Here is a 25,000-nt window from a genome sequence, read left to right as displayed (position 1 = left end):
CAACAGTTTATTTCATACATCTTCAATATTTTTGTCATTTACACCTGAAGTTTTGTCATTTAAATGGGTTTACATTTCATAATTCATTTTATACTTGTTTCTCCATACTTTTACCTGACATGAAAATGAATAACAGCAGAAAAATCAATTCTATTCTCAGCCATTTTATGCGAAGCACAGCTTCATGTAAAGTAGGTATCCTCATGATGGTCTCGGTGTGTGTGTGGGGAGGGGGGGGGGGGCATTGGTGCTCGAGCGAGAGTTTTGGGCAAGGAAACAAGTTAAAAGGGTAAAAGCTATCTACAAACCGTTCTTCTTAGCCTAAGTCTATGTGCTCTCCATTATTAACATCTAATTCCATCCCTTATACTAATTCCAACTTTTGCACAAATCATTTTTACAAACTTTTTAAGTGGTGCTCACTCGAGCGGAAACATTTGCCGACAGTCATAATTATCATTGGCCTATAACAATATATAAATGTGGAAAAAGCTTCAAGATATTACAAATATATCATTTTGTAGGATTATTTCGAAGTGTAGAGTAGATTATATTGCTAGATAGATTGCACTATATAAATACCTTAATAACTTAATATTATGTTCTTCTAGCTGAGAGTGTATCCAGTATCGGTGACAATCCCCAAGCCACCCAAACAGAAATCATGAATAATGGACCGGTCGAGGCAGACTTCACTGTCTACGCAGACTTCCTCACTTACAAGTCGGGTAAGCCTGTGTTTTGGTTTGATAATTCATCTTTTTATATGTTTTTTTTTTATTGAAAATTTCAGTGATCGAGACCCACATCAGAAGACCTAGACAATCATCGGATACAGTTATATTTGACTTTTTGGCCTCTTGACCTGACATGTGTATAATACATCAGCATATTTATTGAGAAGTAGAATACAACAATAAGTTTCATGCATTTTCTCTGCTTATCAGCAGAGAAGTTTGCTGTACATGGAAGCAATAAAGTTGCGAGCTTTGAAAATGGGCTTCATTGCGCTTATCAGTGGCCAAAATTCTATGATGACATCATATGTGAACGGAACTGTGATTGCATCTGTTTGTATGCGGAAAATTTGAGTTATTTTATTGTCTTCTGCAATGACAGAAATCATCATTCAATTTGATCTGTATTTATGAATCATTGGTCTCCAGTGCTATATTGAATATTTTGACCACAGCAGAATCATTATGTCCTTTATTAGACTATTGAGCAGGTCAATACATTTCTTTTAAAGCCAATATGAACCATCATCCTTGTATAGCACATTCTCATGTCCTCAACTACATAAATCTGGCTACATTTATAACCCACAGTGCAACATTATGAGCTCTGTAGTCTTACAATCTACATGTAGGTCAACTCAAAGTAACTCACTTTCTGATGCATTAGAAACCCTAGTTTCTATTCCAGTTCTGCCTGATTTTTAGGTTATTTGGTGCATCAAAGTGCAGGGTTGAATAAAAAAAAATATCACCTTTAGTTGTACTGTTGTCTATGGGAAAAACCCTGAAGAGGGCAATACGGCAGACTAGATGCTCCCTACTTCCCATTCAGATATGGGATAAAGTGCAAACTACAGCATGTGATTTCATTCTTGCAGCTTAAAACAGCTTTCATGGGTACCTTTGTTTAAAGATAAATGAAAGTAGTTGCAGTAAACACTGATTTCACGAGAAAGTCCTTAAAACAAAGGTTAATTGTCATTACATCATCCTGGATCTGGTAAAGTTACATAAACTGAACTTTGTGAAATCTTGAAATCTACGCTGAAAAATGTTCACACTGAAGATCACCAACACAGATAAGCGCACGTGGGACAGTGTATAATCATTGCTTTGAATGTCGGCCCGAGGCTTGACCCGAATCCCGTGCTTATTTGCTAATTTCTCAGCAATTACACAATTTCTTCCAGAATCCTTTGGCACATATTTTTTATTCATACAAACAGACACTTTGGTGTTCAGTTCATTGGATTCTGTACGAACTCATTTTGAAATCGTTACCACAACTGGCATTTATCTTTAAACTTGTATTTTGAATTTGACCTTTTGACCTCTTGACCTGACAGGTGTATATCAGCATACCACAGGATCAGAGCTTGGAGGCCATGCCATCAAGATCCTGGGCTGGGGTGTGGAAGATGGGACCGACTACTGGCTGGTCGCTAACTCATGGAACAGTGAATGGGGTGACAACGGTAAGTTGATCCCAATCTATTCAAGATGAAAGTGGTGATGTCATTTCTGCCTGGGTAGGGCTGGTAAATTGCCGATTGGCCCACACTCGCTTTGTCTAATTTCTGTTTGGTCTCTTCCTACCATTACCATATCCTAAACTGGCTTCCATAGCAGGACTATGTCACATAGAGTGGTCTTGTTGCTATGGAAACGCTCTCTGCGTAGTCAACATGTTCTGCACGAACTTTGAAACCGCAGCGTAGGCATTCTACACACAGTGTATCCAACATGCGTACACTCTTGTACTTTCATGCAAAGATCCTTTCCCGAAGTACAGTTGTGTCCTCACCTACGCTTAAACCAGTTTAACTTGGCAAAGCAGTCTTAAAACCACATTGCAAGATGGTTTTCAAAGCTGGTAAGGAAGACCAATTAAAGGTCAAGTCCACCCAAACAAAATGTTGACTTTAATAAATAGAGAAAGATCAAACTAGCATAATGCTGAAAATTTCATCAAACTCGGATGTAAAATAAGAAAGTCATGACATTTTGAATTTTCGCTTATTTTTCACAAAACAGTGATATGCACAACTCAGTGACATGCAAATGTGATGGTCAATGATGTCCCTCACTCACTATTTCTTTTGTTTTATATTGTTTGAATTATACAATTTTCAATTTTTTACAGATTTGACAATAAGGATCAACTTGACTGAACCATATACATGTAGTATTATAAAACAATGCTAATTACACGTGCTCATGAAGGAATTAATCGTTGTTTCACATGACAATAAGAAGGAAATTAGATTTTTTTTCAGATTTCATTAAATAAAATACAAAAGAAATAGTGAGTGGATGACGTCATCAGTCTTCTCATTTGCATACCGTACAGGATGTGCATATCACTGTTTTGTGAAATTAAGCGAAACTTTAAAATGTCATAACTTTCTTAGTTTACATCCGATTTTGATGAAATTTTCAGTGTTATGTTTGTTGGATTTTTCTCTATTTATTCAAATCATCTTTTTGTTGGGGTGGACTTGTCCTTTAAGATTGCTTTCGCTTTTAGTGTTTCCATTACATGTAAAACTGGTTGCCACTAAACTGATTAAAGATAATAGATGAGAACAGGGTTGAATGCTACTTCGTCTACAACCAGTTTGTCTACTAAAATTCAATGTAATTACCATTTAGTCTTTTAACCATTTATGTCATTTGCAGCTAGGCTATACCTATTTCATTTAATATCTCTGCCTAACACCACTTGTCTATATTGTTAAGTGCACGGTTTATGAACCTAATTTTATTTAAAAAGTAAAAATGAATAAATCAGCATTCATGTCCTTTTGCATAGCGTTTATCTACATTTGCCACTCTCCACCCAGGTGTCGAATATGGGTACCCGGTAGGAAGGGTTTCCTTGAATGCATAAGTGCGCTATCAGGGTAGCCGTGCTAGAGTCGAGGGAGAAGTATGCAGTGCTTAGGAACATTGTACTTAGCACTCGATAAATGTTGCATATTATTATCATTATTATTATTATTCTCCTTGGTGCAGTTGAGTTGTTCAATATGTTGTATTTCTCTCTTGCAGGATTTTTCAAGATCCTCCGTGGCGAGAATGAATGCGGCATTGAGGGCGACATCAACTTTGGAACCCCCAAATAGTCTTTTTCACCAACTATGGAATGACATGTACTTAAGCAAAACAATCTTCTAATTTTGTGTGAGATTTATTAGAAATATCAAATTGATTTTTATAGGAACCATTGTTGTTGATATGTGATGTAATGCTGTTTGGGAGGGGGGGTGCACAATAGATCACCCCCTCCCTTAACAGTAGATTCACTTCTTAAAGCTTGCGATAATCTTAAAACAGTACTTAATGTAGCAAAATGTATGTATATCTATGCTTGATTTATATAGAGAGTACAGAGTATACCTTTCAAGATAATGCATTATAAGATCTAACAAAAAGTTTATTCCATCCGAATTTTCAGCGTAACACCACGTCTTCTTCAGGGATATGCTTGATTATGATATATTATTGCCTACACATTTTCGATTGAATAGCTAAGATAGGGGGCCTCGTATTGTAGGTCCTATTATATGGCCTTTATTCTGAAATCTGGTTTAACATAAGCCATGGTTTAACTCTGGGCTAAAATTATGGTAAGCCAAACATTTCAAAATTTTGTTTACATTGTATGCTTCTCATGTTTACAATGCTCATGTCTCAAATGTGAATGATGTAGAAAAATATTTTTTTTCAAAGCAATTTGAGAATCAAAAGAGCTGATATTTTTTAACCTGAATTGTTGTAGATTTGTGCAACAATTGGCTATCCATAGTTTATCCACAAATTTAGACCAGAGGTTAAATTGAACCAGGGTTCAGAATATGAATTGGGTTACATGTTTAAGATTAGATGGATCTCGACTGATATCCATGCACTTATTTTACTTTTTTCCAGTCAGTGAAAAATCAGGGAATTTGATAAAAAATACCTCAAATCAGGTGAAAATGCCTCAAATGAGGGAAAAATCAGGGAATTTTGATCAGCCCAAAAGTCGAAGGCATGGTAGGCAGTCAGACTCTGTTATATTTTGTTGCATATCAAAACAACATCCATTGAATGACTTGTTTTGGTGGTACTAATTAGTAATATATTGTTGTTTTTATACTGAAAATACATGTAATTCACTGAAACAACTTATAAAACATGCAAAACTGGGAATGGATTTAAATAATTATCAGGGAATTTTTAGACTTCATCAGGGAAATTTGTTTTCTTGAAAAGCTGGGAACCCTGAAAGGATTGTCCTCCAATGCAATGTTGAACAGTCAGAGAAACTGTCGGGATTGTTCTACTCATCTCCCAAACTAAAATGTATGATTTAGTAACAAAAGAATCATCTGATATTAAATTGTTGAATACAGATACTCAACGATTTGTATTCTGATACTTTATAAGCCGAGGTCGAAATCTAGTCTGAACTAGATTTCATCCCATACTTCTATGGAATACCAGGTCTCATACTAATTCTTCTATATTCATAACAAATGGCAATGTCATGTGTGGAAGAGCCGTGTTGTAGTGGTTCTGACTCTTGCCTTGTAAACAGAGGGTCGTGTGTTCGAATCCCACCGCGGTCTAGCGTTCTTTGGCAAGGCGTTCATCCACACTTTGCCACTCTCGGCTCAGGTGCTAAATGGGTACCCGGTAGGATGCGAAAGTTATTGTTTGTATGAATTTGCCAGCACCATGACGAGGCTGCGATGAATGCAAGGAATGCTCCCCAGGGAGTGGAAATTGTGCGCTTTTCATGCGGGATCAAAATGAATCCAATGACAGGGGTAATGATATGCTATAAAGCGCTTTGAGCCGTTCTTAGAAAAGCACTAGCCTATATAAAAAGTAGCTATCACTATTAATAAAATTCAATGTATTTGTATATTTTCTTATACTTCACATTTCATGAGACAATCATGTTTTGACAAGTTTTTTTGCTGCAGGATTGCAATAATTTGTTCTTGGTGAATGGGTTGACTACTGGCACTCCATAAAAGTGAGGTCTATAAAGTAAACCCAGGGTTAAGTAAACTATGGCTATCAGAATTATGCCACCCATTGTTTCCAAGACTTAGTACTGTTTGTTTATCCCAGAATAAGAGGTCATATGAAGATGTGTTTTGTGAGTGAAAATTTATCGTCTTCTGGTCTTGTGACTGAAAATCTGTAGTTACTAAATGAGACATCAACATAAAACTAAAGAACTGAGGTTTGTATTTTAAGAGGAATGCATATATTTAGAAATCTATTGATGCCATTTTTAACATGCAATGGCTCTATGCAGGTTTAAAAAAAAAAAAGGTCTTTCACTTGATTGACGAGTACCATCTTTTAAATGAATGCAAATGTTTATTTTTATATCAATAATGTATGGATGAATGTTTTTTTTTACAAATCATGAATGCAATTAATAAAATGAATGCTGTATATAATTCAATGAATTATTAATCTCTGGTTTGTTTTGTCCCACGTATGTGTAATGACCATTTCTGAATTTTTATTGATTGTAAGCTATCTTTGTCAATGTTTAAGGTCACAGAAAGCAACATATTCTGAAAGACGCCTGTGCTTGCTTTTTTGTGAAGTTCACCCACACCAATAGTTGCTTGGAATAAAAAGAGAAAAATCAAACAAGCTTATCACTGAAAATTTTATCAAAACTGGATGTAAAATAAGACATTTATATTTAAAAGTTTTTCAGGTTTAATTTCACAAAACAGTTATGTGCACATCCCTGGTCGTATGCAAATGAGGAAATTAATGACATCACCGACTCACTATTTCTTCTTTTATTGTATTTTATAAAATATGAATATTATGCTTTTCTCCTTAAAGTTTGATTCCTCCCAGAACACATGGAATTGCCATTTTTGTAACCTATTGTGATCCGATGGAGACACTCTTTATTGTCAAACCTGCAAAAAAATGTGTAATTTATACAATAAATTATGAAAGAAATAGTGAGTGAGTGACATTTACTCTCTGATTTGCAGATCACTGTATTTTGTATATAACCATTTCATGAAAAATGAGCAAAAATTTTAAACCGTTATGATTTTCTCATTTTACATAAGATTTTGATGAAATTTTTAGCGTTAATGCTTGTGTGGTATTTCTTATCCTCTTCCATGAATTTTTTGTTGGGTTTGAACATGCCCTTTATTATTTTAAGGTGATTGATAAACTTTTCTTGGTTCTACATGCATGACACATATGGGATTGACAACGATCTGATCAGTTTATCTAATTCTCAGATCATCTAACACTAGACGTGAAATGTTTCCTAGGTAGTTATATACCAGCTTGGCGTTTACCAGCAGAGCGCTGTCTTGCCGAGTTTCTACGGGAGTAACCATGAACAGAAACATAAACTACCATGTCTAAACCCTCTTCGTCTACAGTCAGTTTAGACTTATTACCATTTGGTCCAACCATCTTTGGTCTAACTGTCATTTGGTCTAATCCTCTGCATGGTCTAATGTCCACTTAGTCTACTTATTACTTTGCATCTTATCAAATTCTGGTTCATAATTGGTTTATCTAATCATATGGACTAAGTGGTGTCAGACTCAGTGGATATTAGACGAAGGGGTGTAGCCTAACTGGAAAATTTTCAAAGTGGAAAATTGGCTCACTAGCATGAAGATTTAAACAAATCCAAATTATTTATTTATTTATTTATTTTTAAACAAGTGCACACGTAGTTACCAATGATGCATATAGCATTTTCATTTATTTGAAAGCAAGATAAGAGCATTGTTGATAAAATGCCTTGCTCACGGGCATAGGTGCCGCGGCCGGGAATTGAACCCCTGACTTTTCATGTATAGCCTGGCGCCTTAGACCACTCGGCCACGGCACCTCCGCTCCAAATTATTTCAGAGATCATGAGATCAAGAAAATAGCTAGTTCTCATGTAAAGGTCAAGACCACCCGCCCAGAAAATTTTGGTTTGAATGGATAGAGAAAAAAACTAAAAATTTTATTTAAAAATTGGGTGTAAACTTCGGAAGCTAGGAATTTTTTAAAGTTCTGCTTATTTTTCATGAAACAATTATTTGCACAATTCTGTGGTATGCAAACGAGAGTCTATGATACCCCTCACTATTTCTTTTGTTTTTTAATTGTTCGAATTATATAATATCTTAATTTTTACAGATCAATAATGAGCAACTTGACTGAACCACAAAATGTTAAGACAATGGTATTTCCACGTTTTTAGTCAATGTCACATGAAAATGAGGAGAAAATTTATTCAATATTTCATGTAAAGAAATACAAAAGAAATAGTGAGTGAGCGATGTCTTATCAGTTCCCTCTTGCATACCTACCAGGATATGCATATAACTGTTTTGTAAAATGAAGCAAAACTTTAAATGTCATATTTTTCTTATTTTACATCCCACGATTTGGATGAAATTTTCAGCGTTATGCTAGTTGATTTTTTTTCTTCATTTTCTTCAAACAAATTTTTGCTGGGGTGGACTTGTCCTTTAAAGAAATTTGCCACTTTTCAACTAGTGTATGTTTCAGATATGGCAGTAGCGGATGCAAACATGTAGATATTGAGAGTATGCAGTCAAAGTATATAATAGGCCTACCCTTGTAAGCAAGTGTGGCAATCTCTTGATATTTATAGTCATGGAAGAGGGGGGGGGGGTGGATAGTTAAGATAATTCAGATGCATTATGCACTATGTAAAACTGGAATGTTCTTATTGTTCTCTGTGCATTTTTTTTCTCGGGGGGGGGGGGGGGGGCACATCCCTGCCCCCCCCCCCTTCATTGCCAACCTTATCTTCCAAGGCTGAGGGGAAGCTTCGATTTCCCATTGTGGGCTAAATTAGGAATCATCTTCTCAACTAATGCAATCCCATCTGGTTATATTATGACAGACCTTGGACCTTGGGCAAATACAGGATTATATAGATTGGCTTGTTTCATCATTTGGAGGTCCTCCAAAAAATTCCAATGGGCTGAAAAAAAAAAATCATTTTTACACAGGGATGTGTAATGCACATTTCCTTGTTTAGAACTAGGGATGAGGTGTGTGTGTATGTGGGGGGGGGGGGATTTGCCCCTTTGATTACCCCTGGATCCACGTCTGAACTAAGGTTACAGTAGGATATATAGCTGATATTTTTCAGGCGAGTAATCAGGCCAAAGTACACATGATTGTGACTTATTTGTATAGTTGCATCATTTTGCATGGTGTTCATGATACACTAATGCTCTGTATCACAACTCCCATGCCCAGTTCACACTTTAAAGTTACTGAAATAATTCGATTGATTAGCAATGAACAAATCTGTCACAGAATATACATTTTGGAGAATTCGTAGATGACAAACTTAATGACAAGGGGGCGTTGAAATGCATGAATCTTATTAATATTGATCGGTATAGCATTAAAAATATATATATATTATTGTAATATAATCATCATTTTCGTTATTATGAGATATTAATCTGTCTGTCTATGCTAATTCATTGTCTTTGAAGCAGGCACGGGGGGGGGGGGGGTGCAGGGAGTGCATGCCCAATAAAAAACGTGTAAATAACGAATACCCCGTTATGTGTCCAGCTTCAGAATGATGTGAAAATAATATAGTGAAGACCTGATGGTTCCTTTATCCAGCCTCCCCTTTAAGTAAAAGTTTAAATCGATCCCCCAGGGAACTATTGACGAGTTATTGCAGGCCCATAAACTTTATCTGAACTTCAGGGGAGCGAGATGTTTGAAAGGCCTTTGATATGACAAGAGAACATTAAAATTAACATGGAACTACTCATTATATAGCACAAAGTACAAATTAAGTTCTGCAACACGGATGGTTTTATTTATCAACAAAACAAATAAGAAAATACAATACAATAAAAAAAATTCTCATATAAAAGGAAGCAAGTTGACAGTTCTTTTGCATGATTATAAGAAACAGATATAAACATGATAGTTTAATAATTAATAATAAATCTTGCCCCCCCCCCCAAAAAAAAAAAAAAAAAAAACATGGAGACAGTCGAAAATATACTATTTTCGAAATTTTCTTTAAAATCTACAAAACATGACAGTTATAGCATATCATCTATGTGAGTTGTATTCAGCACTTTGCATCACTGGCGTAAAACCGGTGGGCAGGTGGGGGATACATACCCACTTTTCAGGACATAAACGATATATTTCTTTCAAATCATCAAATGATTAATACTCCTGACACTACTGCAAAGGTTTATATCCGCTGCATCACGAGAGTATTATTATCATGATTCCAATGCCTTTAAATATGTTTATAGATTTTACATTAAACCAATTATAATATCTTTTAAGGGACACTGGCACGAACAAGGGGTTATATCCTGGCATCTCGATATATGGAAGTGGGAAATAATTTGTAAAAATATAGGTCTACCCTATACTTCAAGTTAAATGTATCCTTAAACACTTTTAATAGGCCTACAGCAATACTTTTCTCTTTACAATCTTATCAATTTTCATAGGAGATTTAAAATTGCATAAATTGATCATTAATCAATCGATTATCAGTTGGTCTAATTGCCATTTCGTATAATCGTCAAATTAAACCCCAACAATACTAGTGTGGCGTACACATTAATTTTGGTCCGTTGCCCACTTTGTTTCACAACGGTTGGTCTAACATAGTTTAGTCCATACTCACTTAGTCTAAAAAACCACTTGGTCTAATTGTCATTTGGTAGCCCTACTGAAGTGGTCTATTAGACTAATCGGCTGTAGACCAACTTGTGATAAACCCGTCCGGACGATAGGCTCTTTGGAATGGCTGCTTGAAGGTAAAATGTGAATTAGAAACTCGGCGAAAGTAATTAGAATGGCGAGTTTAAAATAAAAAGTCCCACCGCAACCTTCCAGTAAAACAGGTAGGGTGAGGGAGGGGGGGGGGGAGGCTTTGGACGAACGATGGCGGATACCTGATAACGCGACGCGACCCGATGCTACCACTCCTTCCGGTACAAGCCAATATTAAAAGTGATGTGATTCAGGGATCTCCTTTAGGACCTTCACTGCTTAGTTTGGATATGAATGACCTAAATTTTATCAGTAGTATTCAATATTACATGCACATCATATTAATTTTATATCTGGAAATAATACACCGAATATATTTCATTGCAATATATATTTTCAATTGGATTAACATAAGAATTTATTAATAAACACCGTGTTGATTGAATATCAGAAAAAGGGTACTTCGCAATCAAATTGGACTCCAACTCTTATATTAAAGACCCTGCATTAATTCACTTCAATCATAGTCAGGTCTATACTTTGACACAATTCGAATTTTACATCAAATCAGTGATACCTCCCGATTATCCAAGCATAACATATATTACTACTACACACTGATCATGTTAATGTTAACATTTGGGAGAAGATAACAAATCTCTCAAGACATTATCTGTTCGTGACTTTCATTAAATTGGCAACCATTGCACAAAAAAAAATCATTCGGTAGTCTGGGTATGTGACACATGTACATACATGTAAAATAGACAATATCAAGTTTGTGCAACCACTACGCTTTCTGGAACAGTGAAAATCTATTGAAAATGCCCGTTAAATCACAATGGACATATTATAGGTCATTGTCGAAAATTGGTGAACCGGGATAGCAGACCATCCTAAGATTAGAAATCTGACGAAAACGAGCAAATAAGTCGTTTGTCCAGAGTCCAGGACGAAACCGCATTCACCGATTTTCGACAAGGGCTGCTTTGTCACGAAGGGCTTTTGACAATAACTTATCTACGTTCCAGAAATCGTTTATGTAGTGGTTGTGAAAAATCCCTAATACTTCAGTGCACGGACTTCAATCAACCATGAAACCTTTGCCCATCTCGTCATTCTCTTCAAAGAAGAACGTATTTTGTCCAATGTAATGGCCTCTTCCAGAAACCTCGATTCGGACGGCATCTCTATCTCCCACTTTGGTTGTCTCCACGGCCTTGGCGATGAAGGAGGATCCCCAGCGGCTCTTGTAGTACCTTGGTTGATTGAGATCAGTCAGTCCTTTCTGGTATTGCATGGCGACTCGAGACACCGTCCCGGATCCACATGGGGCTCGAGCAATCTAATCAGTGAGATAATGAGAGGGGATATATATATAGCAGAAGATTAGATATATCATCCATATTATGTACAAAACTGTAGCCAAAACATTGCACAAGGTCTATGCATAACCAAGGGTGAGGACAGGGTATTATTTCTTATTATCATGTTCGACCTAATCATAGGTACAGAGCTCGAGGATATCGACATCTCTTTTCGATACTCTTCCATTTCCTTTCTTTAAAAAGATCTTTATGCCTTTTTGTTCATCTTAGAAAATTATAGAGTCGGCCTGTGGCGATCGTATGGGTAGAGGTAGGGGAAGGGATGAGGTGGGGGTGGCTACGAAGAATGGATCCAGGAAAATACGGCTTACCATGCCCTGATCACCGTAAACCAGCAAGTTGTAAGTGGTGTCCGTATCGGGTGTTTCGTTGCCGTCTGTTAAAATAGTCCCGACGATGCAGTTTATATCCGGGTTCTCTGGGTGCTGTACTGAAATCGCATCATTTGTTGCCTTGGTGATAGCTATCCCGGCATCCTTGAGGTCTCTAAGAGGCGACTTAACAATGTCCAATCCAAGCTGACTGGTGGAGACAAGAACATAGAAGACACCCCCAAAGCTGACGTCTACTTTGACCTTTCCGAACCCAGGAACCTCTATCTCGGCATCTATTGAAAGTATTAATCGATGATGACGGGGTTAAAACTTTATCAAAAATATCCACGCTATACCTTGCTTTATCTTTACCATTTCTTCAATAAATATAAGAATAGATTCTGTTTAATAATAACTAGTTGATAATAATGAAATAAGTGAGATCATCTCTGGCTCGTCGGAAGAAATTTTGAAGTGTTATGATTCGGGGATATTCAGGAGAGATTTTTTTTTTTCGGATGCTCGAAGAGCCAAAAACTTGTAGTTGGTATTGTAAAGACAAGTCTATTAGCTTTATTTTTTACAGACAGTCTTCTAATAGCATCCACAATAAAAGTTTGATATGACCAGAGTTAAAGGTCATTTAAACAAATTCCGAATTTAAGTAGCAATCACTGAATAAATGAATTATTACTTACTTCAGTCATGTATTCTGATCGTACATAAACTTAAATCTTGGGCATAGTTCATGTTTGATAAAGGGTGGGTCCCATGAAAGAGCCTTGTGGAACACCACTACGTTATCTTCATAATACTTGATATTATTGATATTTCATATATAAAGATTGTGCCCGGTTTGAAAGCAATAAACATGTGCAAAACGTGAAGATTACAATCTCAACGTGACTTATTTTTATGGGTAATAAAACTTCAACTTGTACATACTGTAGTAATCCTTTGGTTGGAAAATGTAGAACAACGATATATAATATAAAGAGTCCTACCCTTTTCCCACAAAAAAGCGGGAACGCTGGTGAATCTTGTTCTGCCCGTTGTTTTCGTCTCTTCGTTGTATTCCACATAAGCTTTCAGTAGACCGCAAGGCAGTTGGATGTTCAGCTGTGTCTCAGGGGACGTCTTTTCGACCAAGCCAGAGTCGACGGTATATCTGGCAAGACCAATGGTGGCGTGACCGCACATGAAATTGTACCCTTCTGCGTTAAGATAGCACGCTCCAATGTGCGCCTCAGGGTTGTCTGGCTTGATGGGAATGGCTCCCCACATGTCGTAGTGACCCCTTGGCTCAAGGATGATGGCCCTTCGGATGTGATCCAAGTGATCCCGGGTGAAGCGATACCTCTCCAGGAGGGTGTCACCCTTCATTTCAGGATAACCAGAGACAACAATCCGCAGAGGATCTCCACCAACGTTCATCTCCATTGTGTGGATCTTAAACGGACTCTTGGCGATCACTGCATCAACCATGTTGCGAAGTCTTTGTTAACAACAATTTGAACTTGTTTGCATTAAATGATCGATTGTTGTTCTGACAGTTTACAACATGCAGTTTCTGTGTAGGTCTTTTTCCCTGAAAGAGATGAATATGAACTGATGATGATTTGCATTTGAAACATAAAAATCTGGAAACTGACTTAATTTGCGAAGTACATACACCAATTACTAATTGGTTTTCTCGTCGAATAACGAACTCGTTGAAAGGAATTAAGGTCGTTATAAATATTGTCTGAAAGTTGCAGATCATGTGTGTAGTCACTGGACTGCTTTGAATGTTTTGAGTGGCCCAATCCTATTCGTGTGACAGATTGTTTAAAGCAAAGCTAAGCCTCTTTTCTTGTAAGGTCTTTTCACTTTTTTTCAGATGGCCTGGTCCAGCGTGCACAGAATGTGCACAATCCCGGACCAGTGACATAGACCCAACAATTATAAAGGAGTCGGACCAGGGGCGGATCCAGGTTTTTTTCAAAGGGGGGGGGGGCACATTTTCCCAGAGGAAAATTTGACAAGCAAGAACAAATCAAAACAGGTTTTCAACCAAAAATAATGACATTTCGTCCACGAAAAAGCAAAAAAAAAAGGTCTTCACTTTCAAGGGGGGGGGGGGGGGCAAACTTCTGTTTTAACGGCATTTTTACATTACAAATTTTAACTTTGCCTCTCAAAGGGGGAGGGGCACGGGTCGGCTCTGCCCCCCCCCCCCTGGATCCGCCAGTGAGTAAGACATACAAAATCCCTTTGAACAGGGTTCAAAGCCGCTAGCAGAAACTATGTCAGGAATGCACTTTGCTCAACATCCATTCGAAAGTGTAGACAAAAGATTCCAGCATGATTCTGTACCTATCATATGCAAAAGGAATGTGCTATTGTGATGATGATTGCTTTTTCGCTGCATCTTGGTCTGACGATTTGTGCAGTGCATAATTCAAAGGCATGCGAAAAGAAATTATGCAATATGTCCTGAAATGTGACTAAAATTTACTAGACTGGGCATGTGCGGGCACTTATCTGACATACAATAATGAACAACAATATTCTAACTACTGCATTTCAAATTTTCATTAGCCGCAAACGATCGGAAAAGTGTCTAAGTCTGTTTTCAGTAAAGGTTAAATTCTTACTTTTTTTTATTAATTAAAGATTTCTTGATACAATCTGGCCAAATCTCGGCGCAATATTGCTTATTTATTGATGTCTTTTCATATGAATTCCAGTTTTTTTTAATTGATATAAAAGATGGAATATTGATGCAAATTAATATTTGCAAGGATCAACTCCTCGGATTTCCCCCATGAAACTAGCGGTTTCGAACGGCGGACATCAAAAAGGTACTTAATTACAGCTGTACTTTCTTTTGTGCTCCTTTAGAAATGAACAGGTGGTTGAATAAATTTGTTGCCCGTTGAAACTTGATCCAATCAACTATATCTGTATAATATGTTCATGTATAGCAAGGAAAATCGACGGTATTGTCAAGTACCGAAGATATTCATAAAATCTAAATAAATGACATCAATCTTGCGACCATTCTCTATAAAGCTCGATCTGGACCATCTATGCAACGGAAACCTTGTAGAACGAACAGGCAAAATGCATAGGATCACTGATTATTATTGACTAATTGCATTTGCAATCATAATGCTCGAGAATCACACCGATGATAGTAGAATCCAAGAGTATACAAGACATATCGGCCCATTATAATTTGATGGAAGCGACATATATCATCATACCTTAGGAAACCCCCAGCACTTACACTGGCAGATTTCCAGTCAAAGAAAAAATTACCTTTCTGCAATGAAGCTTAAAAAATGATACCCAAAGGTAGAGTTGTTAATCACGCAAAGTCCTAATTAATTTCAGGGCTCGTCATTCACTAGAGGAAAACCACTTGATAGGACAGAAAATATAAGTTGTATTTCCAGTTGAACGCGACTTGGTGAATGAAAAAAATGCACCAGTTTACAGATGATGATTATTTGTTTTTACAAGTATACAGGCTTTATCCCTCCAGGTAATATACAGTCCGAAGCATCTATATATTCAGTATGTTATGTTAACGGATAGCCGGATATGTGCTTGACGATAGTGTGATTCCGAAGACCTTCAAATGCACTCAAATATTGTTTGCACTCTGTAGCAACCTTTAACCGATAACTACGGTTATATGTCAGCTATGATATATCTGGATCACAATGTTTTGGTGTCGGCCTATAATGTTCTGTTTTTATGGCGCTCACTTCAACATGTTCAAAGAAAAATGCTCGGGCCATAAATAAAAATTGAATATAAAAAAATATTCACCTTGTGAGTAAAAAAAAAAAACATTTGACCCCTCATAAATCCCCAATCTAAGGGAAAATATGTCACGAATACATAAAGTTGCGTTACTGAAATCCATTTCAAAACATTTTTCCAGTAATTTACGTTATATTTGTAAAATATTATACATTTTTAGTATCAATGCTTCATTTGAAAAGGGATTTGCAAATATGTTTACTAACTCATGTAGGATTATGACATCACTGGCATCTGCGGTTCATTCATTGTCATGATTGCAGTCATGCCTTAGTTTGGCACAAATCAAAGTTTACATCACTGCAAAGAATACCTCCTGATCACTAGCGTACCAACGGGGGGGGGGGGCAGGGGGGCATTCTGCTCCCCTGACGAGTCACAACCCATGCAAAGGACGTATCCCTGCCCCCCTGACGAGCTTCAAGACCTTTTTTGCCCCCCTGACGAGCTTGAAGACCTTTCCCCCCCCCCCCCCCCGACGAGCTTGAAAACTTTTTTTTTTTTTTTTTTTTTTGCTTGCTTGTCAATTTTTTTTCTGGTACGAAATCCTTTGAAATCCTTTATTGGTGATTGAAGACCTTTTTTTTTTTTGCTGGTCAAATTTTTTGCCGGACGGTTTTGCCCCCCCCCCCCCTGTGGAAAATCCTAGGTACGCTACTTCTCCTGATCACCCGCGTTATATGGCATCAAATTATTTGGGAGAAGATACCCTTTCTCGCCATATATATATAACGATTATGCGTTCATTACATATATCTTTTTCTTGAATTGAAGATTTATAAGGTTTTTTTTATTTACACTGTGTATATATATATATATTTATATATAAATCAAAGAGTTCTGCGTCGGCGTCATAATGAAGAAACAAAAAAAGACTTAATAGAAACGCCGTCAGGAGACATAATCTTCCAAATTTTCGGTCATAGACCTTCTTCAGGGATGAATTTATATATATATATATATCGTTACCCTATCATCCTTTTTTTCAATACTACATCAAACTTGAAGAATGAAGGAGATAAAGATAGAAAGATGGAGAATGCACAAAAGTAAAAAAATATGAAAAGAACTAAATATCCGGAAAAAGAAAGAACATGTCAGAAAAAAGGCGGGTAAAGTTGTGTTTTTAGATTGAAATCATGTTTTCACATTTTCTATGACTCTTTACTTTACAAGGAAATACTTCTTACAATTATTGACAATCTTTTTTTATTGTGTCCTTTTTTGTTCTCTAAAATATAGTTTGGGGGTGGGGGCAAAATAAATGATTGAATTGAAGTGAATATCCACTGGAGAATAACAAATACAGCACAAATGATTTTCTTTAATGCTTCATACGGTAACTACAATCCAAAGATGCATTGACCCCCCTCCTCGACGCTTCATGCGATATTTCTGAAACACAAAAAGATATAGCGCCGCAAAATTTCATGACTTCTTTTTTGTTTGAAGTCTCGCGCAAATTTTGAGACCAAATTCTCGACATACGGGTATAGCATCGCGACGTCACCTCACTTTTTACGAGACACTGTCACGCCGAAAATGGCTCGATTTTATACTTTGTGTACAAAGTCTATGGGAGATGAAATTCATAAAAAAATATGATATTTTGTTCTAATTGGTCTGCTTAATTAATTTGGTGTTTAATTTAGTTTTTGAATGGTCTGTAATAATTTCCATTGAAAAAACAATGAAAAAACAAAAGATTAAAAAACAAAGAAATTCTAAAAACAAAGAAATACATAAGGTAAAAATTGGCTTTCGAAGTTTTTCTTGTGGAAACCTTTGAATTAGATTACAAAGATGACATCTACAAAAATAAAGAGAATTTGAAGTAAAATTGGGCGTTAAAATGCAAATAATGTTTTTCATGATCGCATATTTTATCCATAATAAATTAAAAAAAATATTATTTTCAATTTTTTTTAAATACTAGCTTGTAGTTTATGTGGTCTTTGTGCGTGCCAAAATTTGGCGCGATCGCGCGAACGGCGGCTGAGATCAGAAGGGGGGCCACTAGCAGACCTAAGGGGGGGGGCAGGGGGGCAGACTGCCCCCCCTGACGAGTCACAAGCAAAAAAAAAGGAAACGAAAAAGGAGAAAGAAAAAAAAAAAGAGGAAAACGGAAAGAGAGAAAAAGGAGGAAGGGGAAAAAGAAGGAAGAGTTTAAGAGAAAGGGGAAAACAAAAACTGGACTGCAGACTGTCGGAAAAAATATATAAACTGTCGGGCACATGGGGCTGTTCCAACTGATTCGGTTTTTTAGTTCCACCATCTTTGTCGGTAAATGTCAATTAAACTGTACACTTTTATCGGTAAATTGTGATTTTTACGCAATGCGACTTTTAGAGCTCTCTGTACCGATAGTGAGTACGGACTGGGCTGACCAGGGACAGGAAAAAGGTACAGAACAACTTTTAGGTAATGTAATTAAAACAATAAAAATTTCGCTTGCGCTAAGCGCTCGCATCAATTTTTTAGTTGGATACCTGAAATATATGTCTAGTTTACAGGTTAAAATATCAAAAAATTTCGCTCGCGTCAATTGATTAGTTAGAAACCAATTTGTTCACGGTTACAAAAAGTGCTTATAATATCCAGTTCTTAGACCGGAATATCAAAAATTTCAGCTCGCACTTCGTGCTCACATATAACTGTTTAGTTATATCCATCTTGTTCATAGTTAAATGAAGTGTTTAGAATGTCCTGTTTTCAGGTCGGAATATAAAAAGTAAAAAATATATCATTAGAAACCAAATTTTTCACGGTTACAAAAATTGCTTAGAATATCAAGTTCTTAGGTCGGAATATCAAAAATTTCAGCTCGGGCTTCACACACGCATAAAATTCGATCCTGTTCATAATTAAATGAAGTGCTCAGAATGTAAAGTTTTCAGGACGAAATATCAAAAATTTTCAGTTCGCGCTTCGCGCTCATTAAAAAAAGTGCTTAGAATGTCCACTTTTCAGGGGGGAATATCTCAAATTTTCAGCTCGCTCTTCGCGCTCGCATCAATTAATTATTCAGTAAGAAGTCAATTTGTTACTAGTGCTTAGAATATCAAGTTCTTAAGTCGGAATATCAAAAGTTTTAGCTCGCGCTTCGCGCCAGCACGACTGTTTAGATACTCATCCTGTAAAACTGCTTAGAATGTCTAGTGTCTAGATAGGAATATCAAAATTTTTAGCTCGCGCTTCGCGCTCGCATAATTTAGTAAGGAAGATACTCATCGTATTAATAATTAAGTGCACAAAATGTATCGATTTAGGTATAAATTTTCATAAAAAAATCAGCTCGCGCTTCGCGCTCGCAATTATTATTTTTTAACTGATTTAAATGTCAAATACCTTTTTTATAACGTCTCCAAATCAGCAGAATTGAGAACATAATGTAAACTTTCAAAGAGGAATAAAAGAAGTATGTTAATATAAACATTGCAATCACCACTTGATTAGAAATATATCGATCACGATCCAATACATTTAATTTCTGGAATGATATACAAAAAAAGAATTAATTTCGACAATAAAGTGCAATCGCCCGATAGCAAATATCAGTAGTAGCAAGATCCCAACTGTTTTATTGGGCACCCCCTGGGTAACGTTTCCCACATTCAGTGCCACTGCCAGACCTACACATCCAAACTTGTATGACCGAATGTATAATTTTTGCACGTTTCACATCATGTAAAAAGGCTAAATAATAATTGAATAAAATGTTCGCTCGCTCGAAAATAAAAAACTGTGAAGTTGATATTTGGGCAATTATTATCAGCCCCCCCTTGAAAAAAAATTGTGCCTATATACGTCCATGCCTACTACCCCCACCTTGCTCATTCTTGTCGCTCGCCCCCCTGACGAAATATGCCAGGTACGCCACTGGAAGGGGCTTTCTCCCATCAGGGTACCATTTAATTAAAAGGGGCAGTCCACCCTGATATTTTTTTTAATAGCAGAAAAAAAATAATTAAGAATATTGCCGAAGGTTTGATAAAAATCCATTAAAAAAATAGAAAGTTATTAGAAATTCAATCATTTGATATGTGACGTTATATGCGAGCAGCGTTCATACATATCGAATAGTAAAAAAATCAACGAAAATTGAAAATGGTTTTTACTGTACATTCAGTATTTCACTAGAGAAACAATTTTACACCCGTTCTTAAAAAGAAAACAAAAGTAAGTCATCACGAACCATTCAAAATTTGAAACTTATAAATTTTATGTTTTTAGATATGGGGGTGCTGCTCGTTTATGACGTCACAAATCCGAAACTTGAAATTATAATAAATTCCTTAATCTTTAATTTTTTTTTAAATCCTTTTCAAATGTACATCACACTTTTAGGTTGTGCCATTTCATTTTTATGTAGCCAGACCAGCCAGACAGTCCCCCTTTTATGAAGAATGAGTTGAATCAAAGTCACATGCTAAATGTCATTCATTATTACACAATCCTTGAAAGATGACGTAATAATATAAATCTTGAAAAGTACAAAGCCAGCCGACTGCGTAAAGAACGCTTATGAAAATGCCCCAATAGCATGCAAGCGCTAAATAACGGCGCAGCGCAAATGTGACCACGCCCTGGTAACAGCTGCACCCCTCACGCGCCCTGCCTGGTAACAAGTGTTTGTAAACAAACCCCATTCTCTTTGCAAACTTGCTCTCTCGAGAACCCACTGCCAAATTTTTGACAGTTTTCACTAATTTTGCTTGCACTTTTCAAGTCATTTTTGCTGATTGTCAGGTCAGTATCATATCATTAGATATTTCTTGATAATTCGAGCAAGTTTGGAGAAAAAATGATGAATATTCAAAACTTAATGTCAATGAACAAAAATGTGACATGATAAAATGTCAAATTTCATGTTTTCGATGACCGTCGTACCGTACCATACCGGTACCGGTACATAATCGATCAGTTTGTAAAGTGACTACAGTAGGGCCTAAGAATATAGAATAAAGAGCAATATGTATTCAAATCAAATTCAAATTGAGATTGATCTAAACTATAGATCAATATCAATTTGAGTTTCATTTGATTTTGAATCCAACTTATAAAGTTAGACCGATACTAGATCTAGATCTATATCTATATCGCAAATCTTTGCTAGATCTACCGGTACCCTATATATCGGCATCCTAAATTCAAGAATACGAAAGCTATAATTTTCATAATATTGTTAAGTATTGTCTCACAAATTGAATTTCGCACACCTTTGTAGATCTAGACTAGATTTATTTTGACAAATCTACCAAAAGAATTATTTTTCTAAAGTTTTGGACATCTAACTTAGATCTGTACGCCCGCCATGCATTTTATCGGTCACGACCGTGACTGAAACACACGTTTGAATTTCTATTTCTCTTTTTCCTTTTCAATTCTACTTCCTTTCCGATTTCTCTCATAGTAGAACAAAGTTTCTTTTAGTTTGATCACGGGAAACATATTTTGGCGATGTATTGCAATCGACTTGTCCGTCCCCCTACCCCCTGGGTCCTGAGACCAGTTCCCCGTACTGGGTCAGCTTCTCCGGCCATCAGATCACCGATGGTTAATTCCATGGATGTAAGCAAATTATATGGAATTAAAATATGTAAATGAAATGAAATAAGAATGAAACAAGTACCAGACTTATCTATATGTTGTCTTAGCTGAGATGATATGACATTACATTATGATTGAACAATAATGATATAAAATTTTATCAACGACACCATAATTCTGGATTGAATGTAAATCAAAATTAATAATAGAAAATTTACAAACAGAGAAGTGATAGATAAATGAATAAATAAATGAATGAATGAATGGATAAGTCAATAACAGTAAATTAATAAATAAATTGATCAATAAAAAAGTAAATGAATGAATGAAAATAAATAAATAAGCAAATAATTAAAAAATAAATGAATAATTTATTAACAAATGAATAAATAAATAGATAAAAACTTACATAAATGAATGAATAATCAAACGAATACATAGAGGGAAAATAGACAAATTCAGGACACAGTTTCTTATGCATCTTCTGGCATACAATCTTTAAATTTGTTTTAAAAAAATGGATAAGAGAAACAAATAAAAAAAACCCACTTCAGAGGCCGCTAAATAAAATTTGAAAAATATGAAAATTTTATATATAAAATGGTAGGGTAATATGTAGATAATTCACATATTAAATTCTTAAACCCATGAATGCTTTCAATTAGGCTTTTAAATCTCATCAATGTAGTATTTTAAAAAAATAATAAAATTTTTAAACAGGAGCTGTGTCGGTCTCACCAGGATCCAACTTTCTCCCCATCCACCATCTCTCCCAACACATCAGCTGGCAACATGTCGGGCAGACTGCTTCTGCAGTGCTTGCAACAATCCCTGGAGAAACAGAAACTTCAGGAAAAGATTGCTGTACGTGTATTTACAATCTACCATGTAGATTTCACTTTTACTTTCCAATTTTAGGGGAAAATCCTTCAAAAGAAATAATCATAATGAAATAACATATTTTTAACATATAAGGTCTACTGGTATATTTTACAAATACAAGTGGAGAATTCGGCATTGCTTGATTTTTCCGATATAGACCTCTATGAAATGAAATAAAATGTGAAAGAAATACATTATGAGTGATAGAGTTCTTGTTTTATTCTTGCCAAGTGAAAACTAACTTTAAATTTATTTATTTATTCAAATCACAGAGCCTGGCTTCCCAGCTTGGTGTTGGGCCTGATGGAGACAGCGCAGACCTCCTCGCTAAGATCAACTCTTTGGTGACAGAATCAGAGGGAAGGAGGCAACAGGCAGAAAAGAAGGCCAAGGCTTTCCAAGATCGGTTCCTGGACTCAGAGAGCGAAGTCCAGATCTTGAAGATGGAACTGGCAGAGGCCAGAAAGCAGAGAGATGCTGCTTTAAAGAATCTTCAAGTAAATACTCTCTTACATTTTTTCCAATGACTTAACCAGAAGGGATGCAAAGTTTTAGTGGACTCATGCTTTTAGAATTTCTTTCATATTTTGTTGTACACGAAACATACTGTAAAATAGAATAATGTTTAGGGCTGAATAATATCCCAAATTTTCTATTTCATCAAACAATGTAAAAGTTAGAATCTATCCAATGAAATTTTGATTGATTTTTTTCTATTTTTTTTAAACCAAGGATATGACTTGGGAGCCAGTTGAGAGCTCTTCTCCTGCCGATGGAGCAGCTACCAGAGGCTCTTGGTAAATAATGTCAAATAAATTGAAAGAAATAAAAAATATAGCCAAAAATGTATTCATTTATATATTTTCTGGCGGTTGTAAGGGACGTAAGGCATTATAATAATCTTTCACCATTTTCTCATCAAACTGATGTGGAAAATGCAAATGAAATAAGAAGGGATAAAATACATGTATTTTATTTTATTCAAAATTAAACAAAGGAAAATATGTTTATACATAAAAAAGGAAATAAGCCCTGGTTACAAACAGATAAATTATATGCAGGGCAAGAAAAAGTGTATTACAGAGAAAACATTAATAATAATTGTATTATTTTGATAGCTGGCAGACGTATACCAATTTGTTCGATTAATAAAGGTTACTTAAACAATTAATGTCAAAATCTGTTGTCACCTAGGTATTCTGGAGACAACTCCCAGCCACTGTCTTCAGCACCATTAGACCATGGAGTAGCACCCAACTCTACACCAGACACAGCACCATTCAACCCGTCTACACCAGACACAGCACCATACAACCCATCTACACCAGACACAGCACCATACAACCCATCTACACCAGACACAGCACCATACAACCCACCGACACCAGACACAGCACCATACAACCCATCTACACCATACACAGCGCCATACAACCCATCTACACCAGACGCAGCACCATACAACCCACCGACACCAGACACAGCACCTTACAATCCATCTACACCAGACACAGCACCTTACAACCCATCGACACCAGACACAACACCATACAACCCACCTACACCAGATACAGCCCCCATTGACACCATGCCACTACCCCTTGCGTAAGCATTAAGTTAACTATGCTATAAATCGAAATTTTTGTAAAAATCAAACTAGACAACAAAATAAATCATGTATAATGGAGTGAATAATAGATCTGCAATAAAAAAATCATTAAAACGGTGAAAAACAAACAAATAGAAAAAAAAAAAAAACACTCGCAAAAAGCCATGTTTCACTTCTGACGCGGCAACTTGAAAATCTTGATTATAATCATTTTTTTTAATTCATTGTGAAATAAATAACATTTGAAATAGTTGGGTTCATAATTTGTTAATTACAGACAATCATCACCTATATAGCCCACATAAAACCTTACGAGTGACAGGACAATATTCAACAACCAATTATATCTATCCGATCATTGTACATGCTGCATACTTGATTTCTGGTTAAATACATGTGCCCTAAAATACTTATCAAAAAATGAAGAGAAAAAAAAACCAGTGCCCTAATAGTTTTGTGAATAATTTAGGACTTTGAGACTGCAGAAAAATGTATGTGATTTATCCACACCTCCGCTTCGACAGATCAAAAATACAACTAAAGAAGTAAAACTATTATGAATATCATTATTATACTATTTTTGTAGACCTATACCAGTGAGCTCAGCTGTTGGTGTTACCACATCTCCTTCCAGCGGTTCAACTGCCCCTGTCCTTGTGCCGGCATCATCCTTCGTCCAGGCAATGGGCGATCTGAAGTCCTTCCTTCCAGGAGGAGGGGACGTCTTCCTGGGCAGCGGAGTAAACGGAACAGTCCATCTCTTCCGTCATCGTGTGACCGACCATCCCATCGCATTGAAGACCTTCGAGCTCCCCAACGATTTCGAGGAGATGACTACGAAGGTTGGTTCTCTCTTATTAAAAAAAACATTAAAACGGTTAGAGCTTCGCATTAGACAGTATAATGCAATTG

At 36.3% G+C, this 25,000-nt stretch overlaps 2 protein-coding genes across 4 annotated transcripts in view; one reads left to right on the top strand and one right to left on the bottom strand.

Annotated features, from left to right (window-relative positions):
• LOC129263169 (cathepsin B-like) overlaps positions 1–6,204 on the top strand; it is a 16,627-nt gene extending 10,423 nt beyond the window's left edge. For both annotated transcript variants that reach the window (XM_064103286.1, XM_064103295.1), the window contains exons 7-9: positions 612–728; positions 2,084–2,212; positions 3,789–6,204. In XM_064103286.1, coding sequence (XP_063959356.1) covers positions 612–728; positions 2,084–2,212; positions 3,789–3,862 — 320 coding nt within the window. In that variant the 3' untranslated portion in view covers positions 3,863–6,204. The remainder of the gene's footprint in view (positions 1–611; positions 729–2,083; positions 2,213–3,788) is intronic.
• Positions 6,205–9,584: 3,380 nt separating this feature from the next.
• On the bottom strand, positions 9,585–15,927 carry LOC129253852 (trans-L-3-hydroxyproline dehydratase-like). 2 transcript variants are annotated; one of them, XM_064103271.1, is made up of 4 exons: positions 15,538–15,927; positions 13,239–13,822; positions 12,232–12,527; positions 9,585–11,877 (listed from the first exon to the last, which is right to left on the bottom strand). In XM_064103271.1, exons 2-4 carry the CDS (start codon positions 13,717–13,719, stop codon positions 11,617–11,619), a joined length of 1,038 nt encoding a protein of 345 aa, XP_063959341.1. In that variant the 5' UTR covers positions 13,720–13,822; positions 15,538–15,927; the 3' UTR covers positions 9,585–11,616. The 2 variants fall into 2 exon arrangements, with proteins under 2 accessions (XP_063959341.1, XP_063959346.1); XM_064103276.1 differs by lacking the exon at positions 15,538–15,927 and having other exon boundaries at positions 13,239–14,542.
• Between the last annotated feature and the right edge of the window lie 9,073 nt (positions 15,928–25,000).

Source organism: Lytechinus pictus, chromosome 1 (assembly GCF_037042905.1).
Source record: "Lytechinus pictus isolate F3 Inbred chromosome 1, Lp3.0, whole genome shotgun sequence".
In the NCBI taxonomy this organism is placed as follows: Eukaryota; Metazoa; Echinodermata; class Echinoidea; order Temnopleuroida; family Toxopneustidae; genus Lytechinus; species Lytechinus pictus.
The sequence above is the reverse complement of the archived record's forward strand: the minus strand, read 5'-3'. Positions and strand labels throughout refer to the sequence as shown.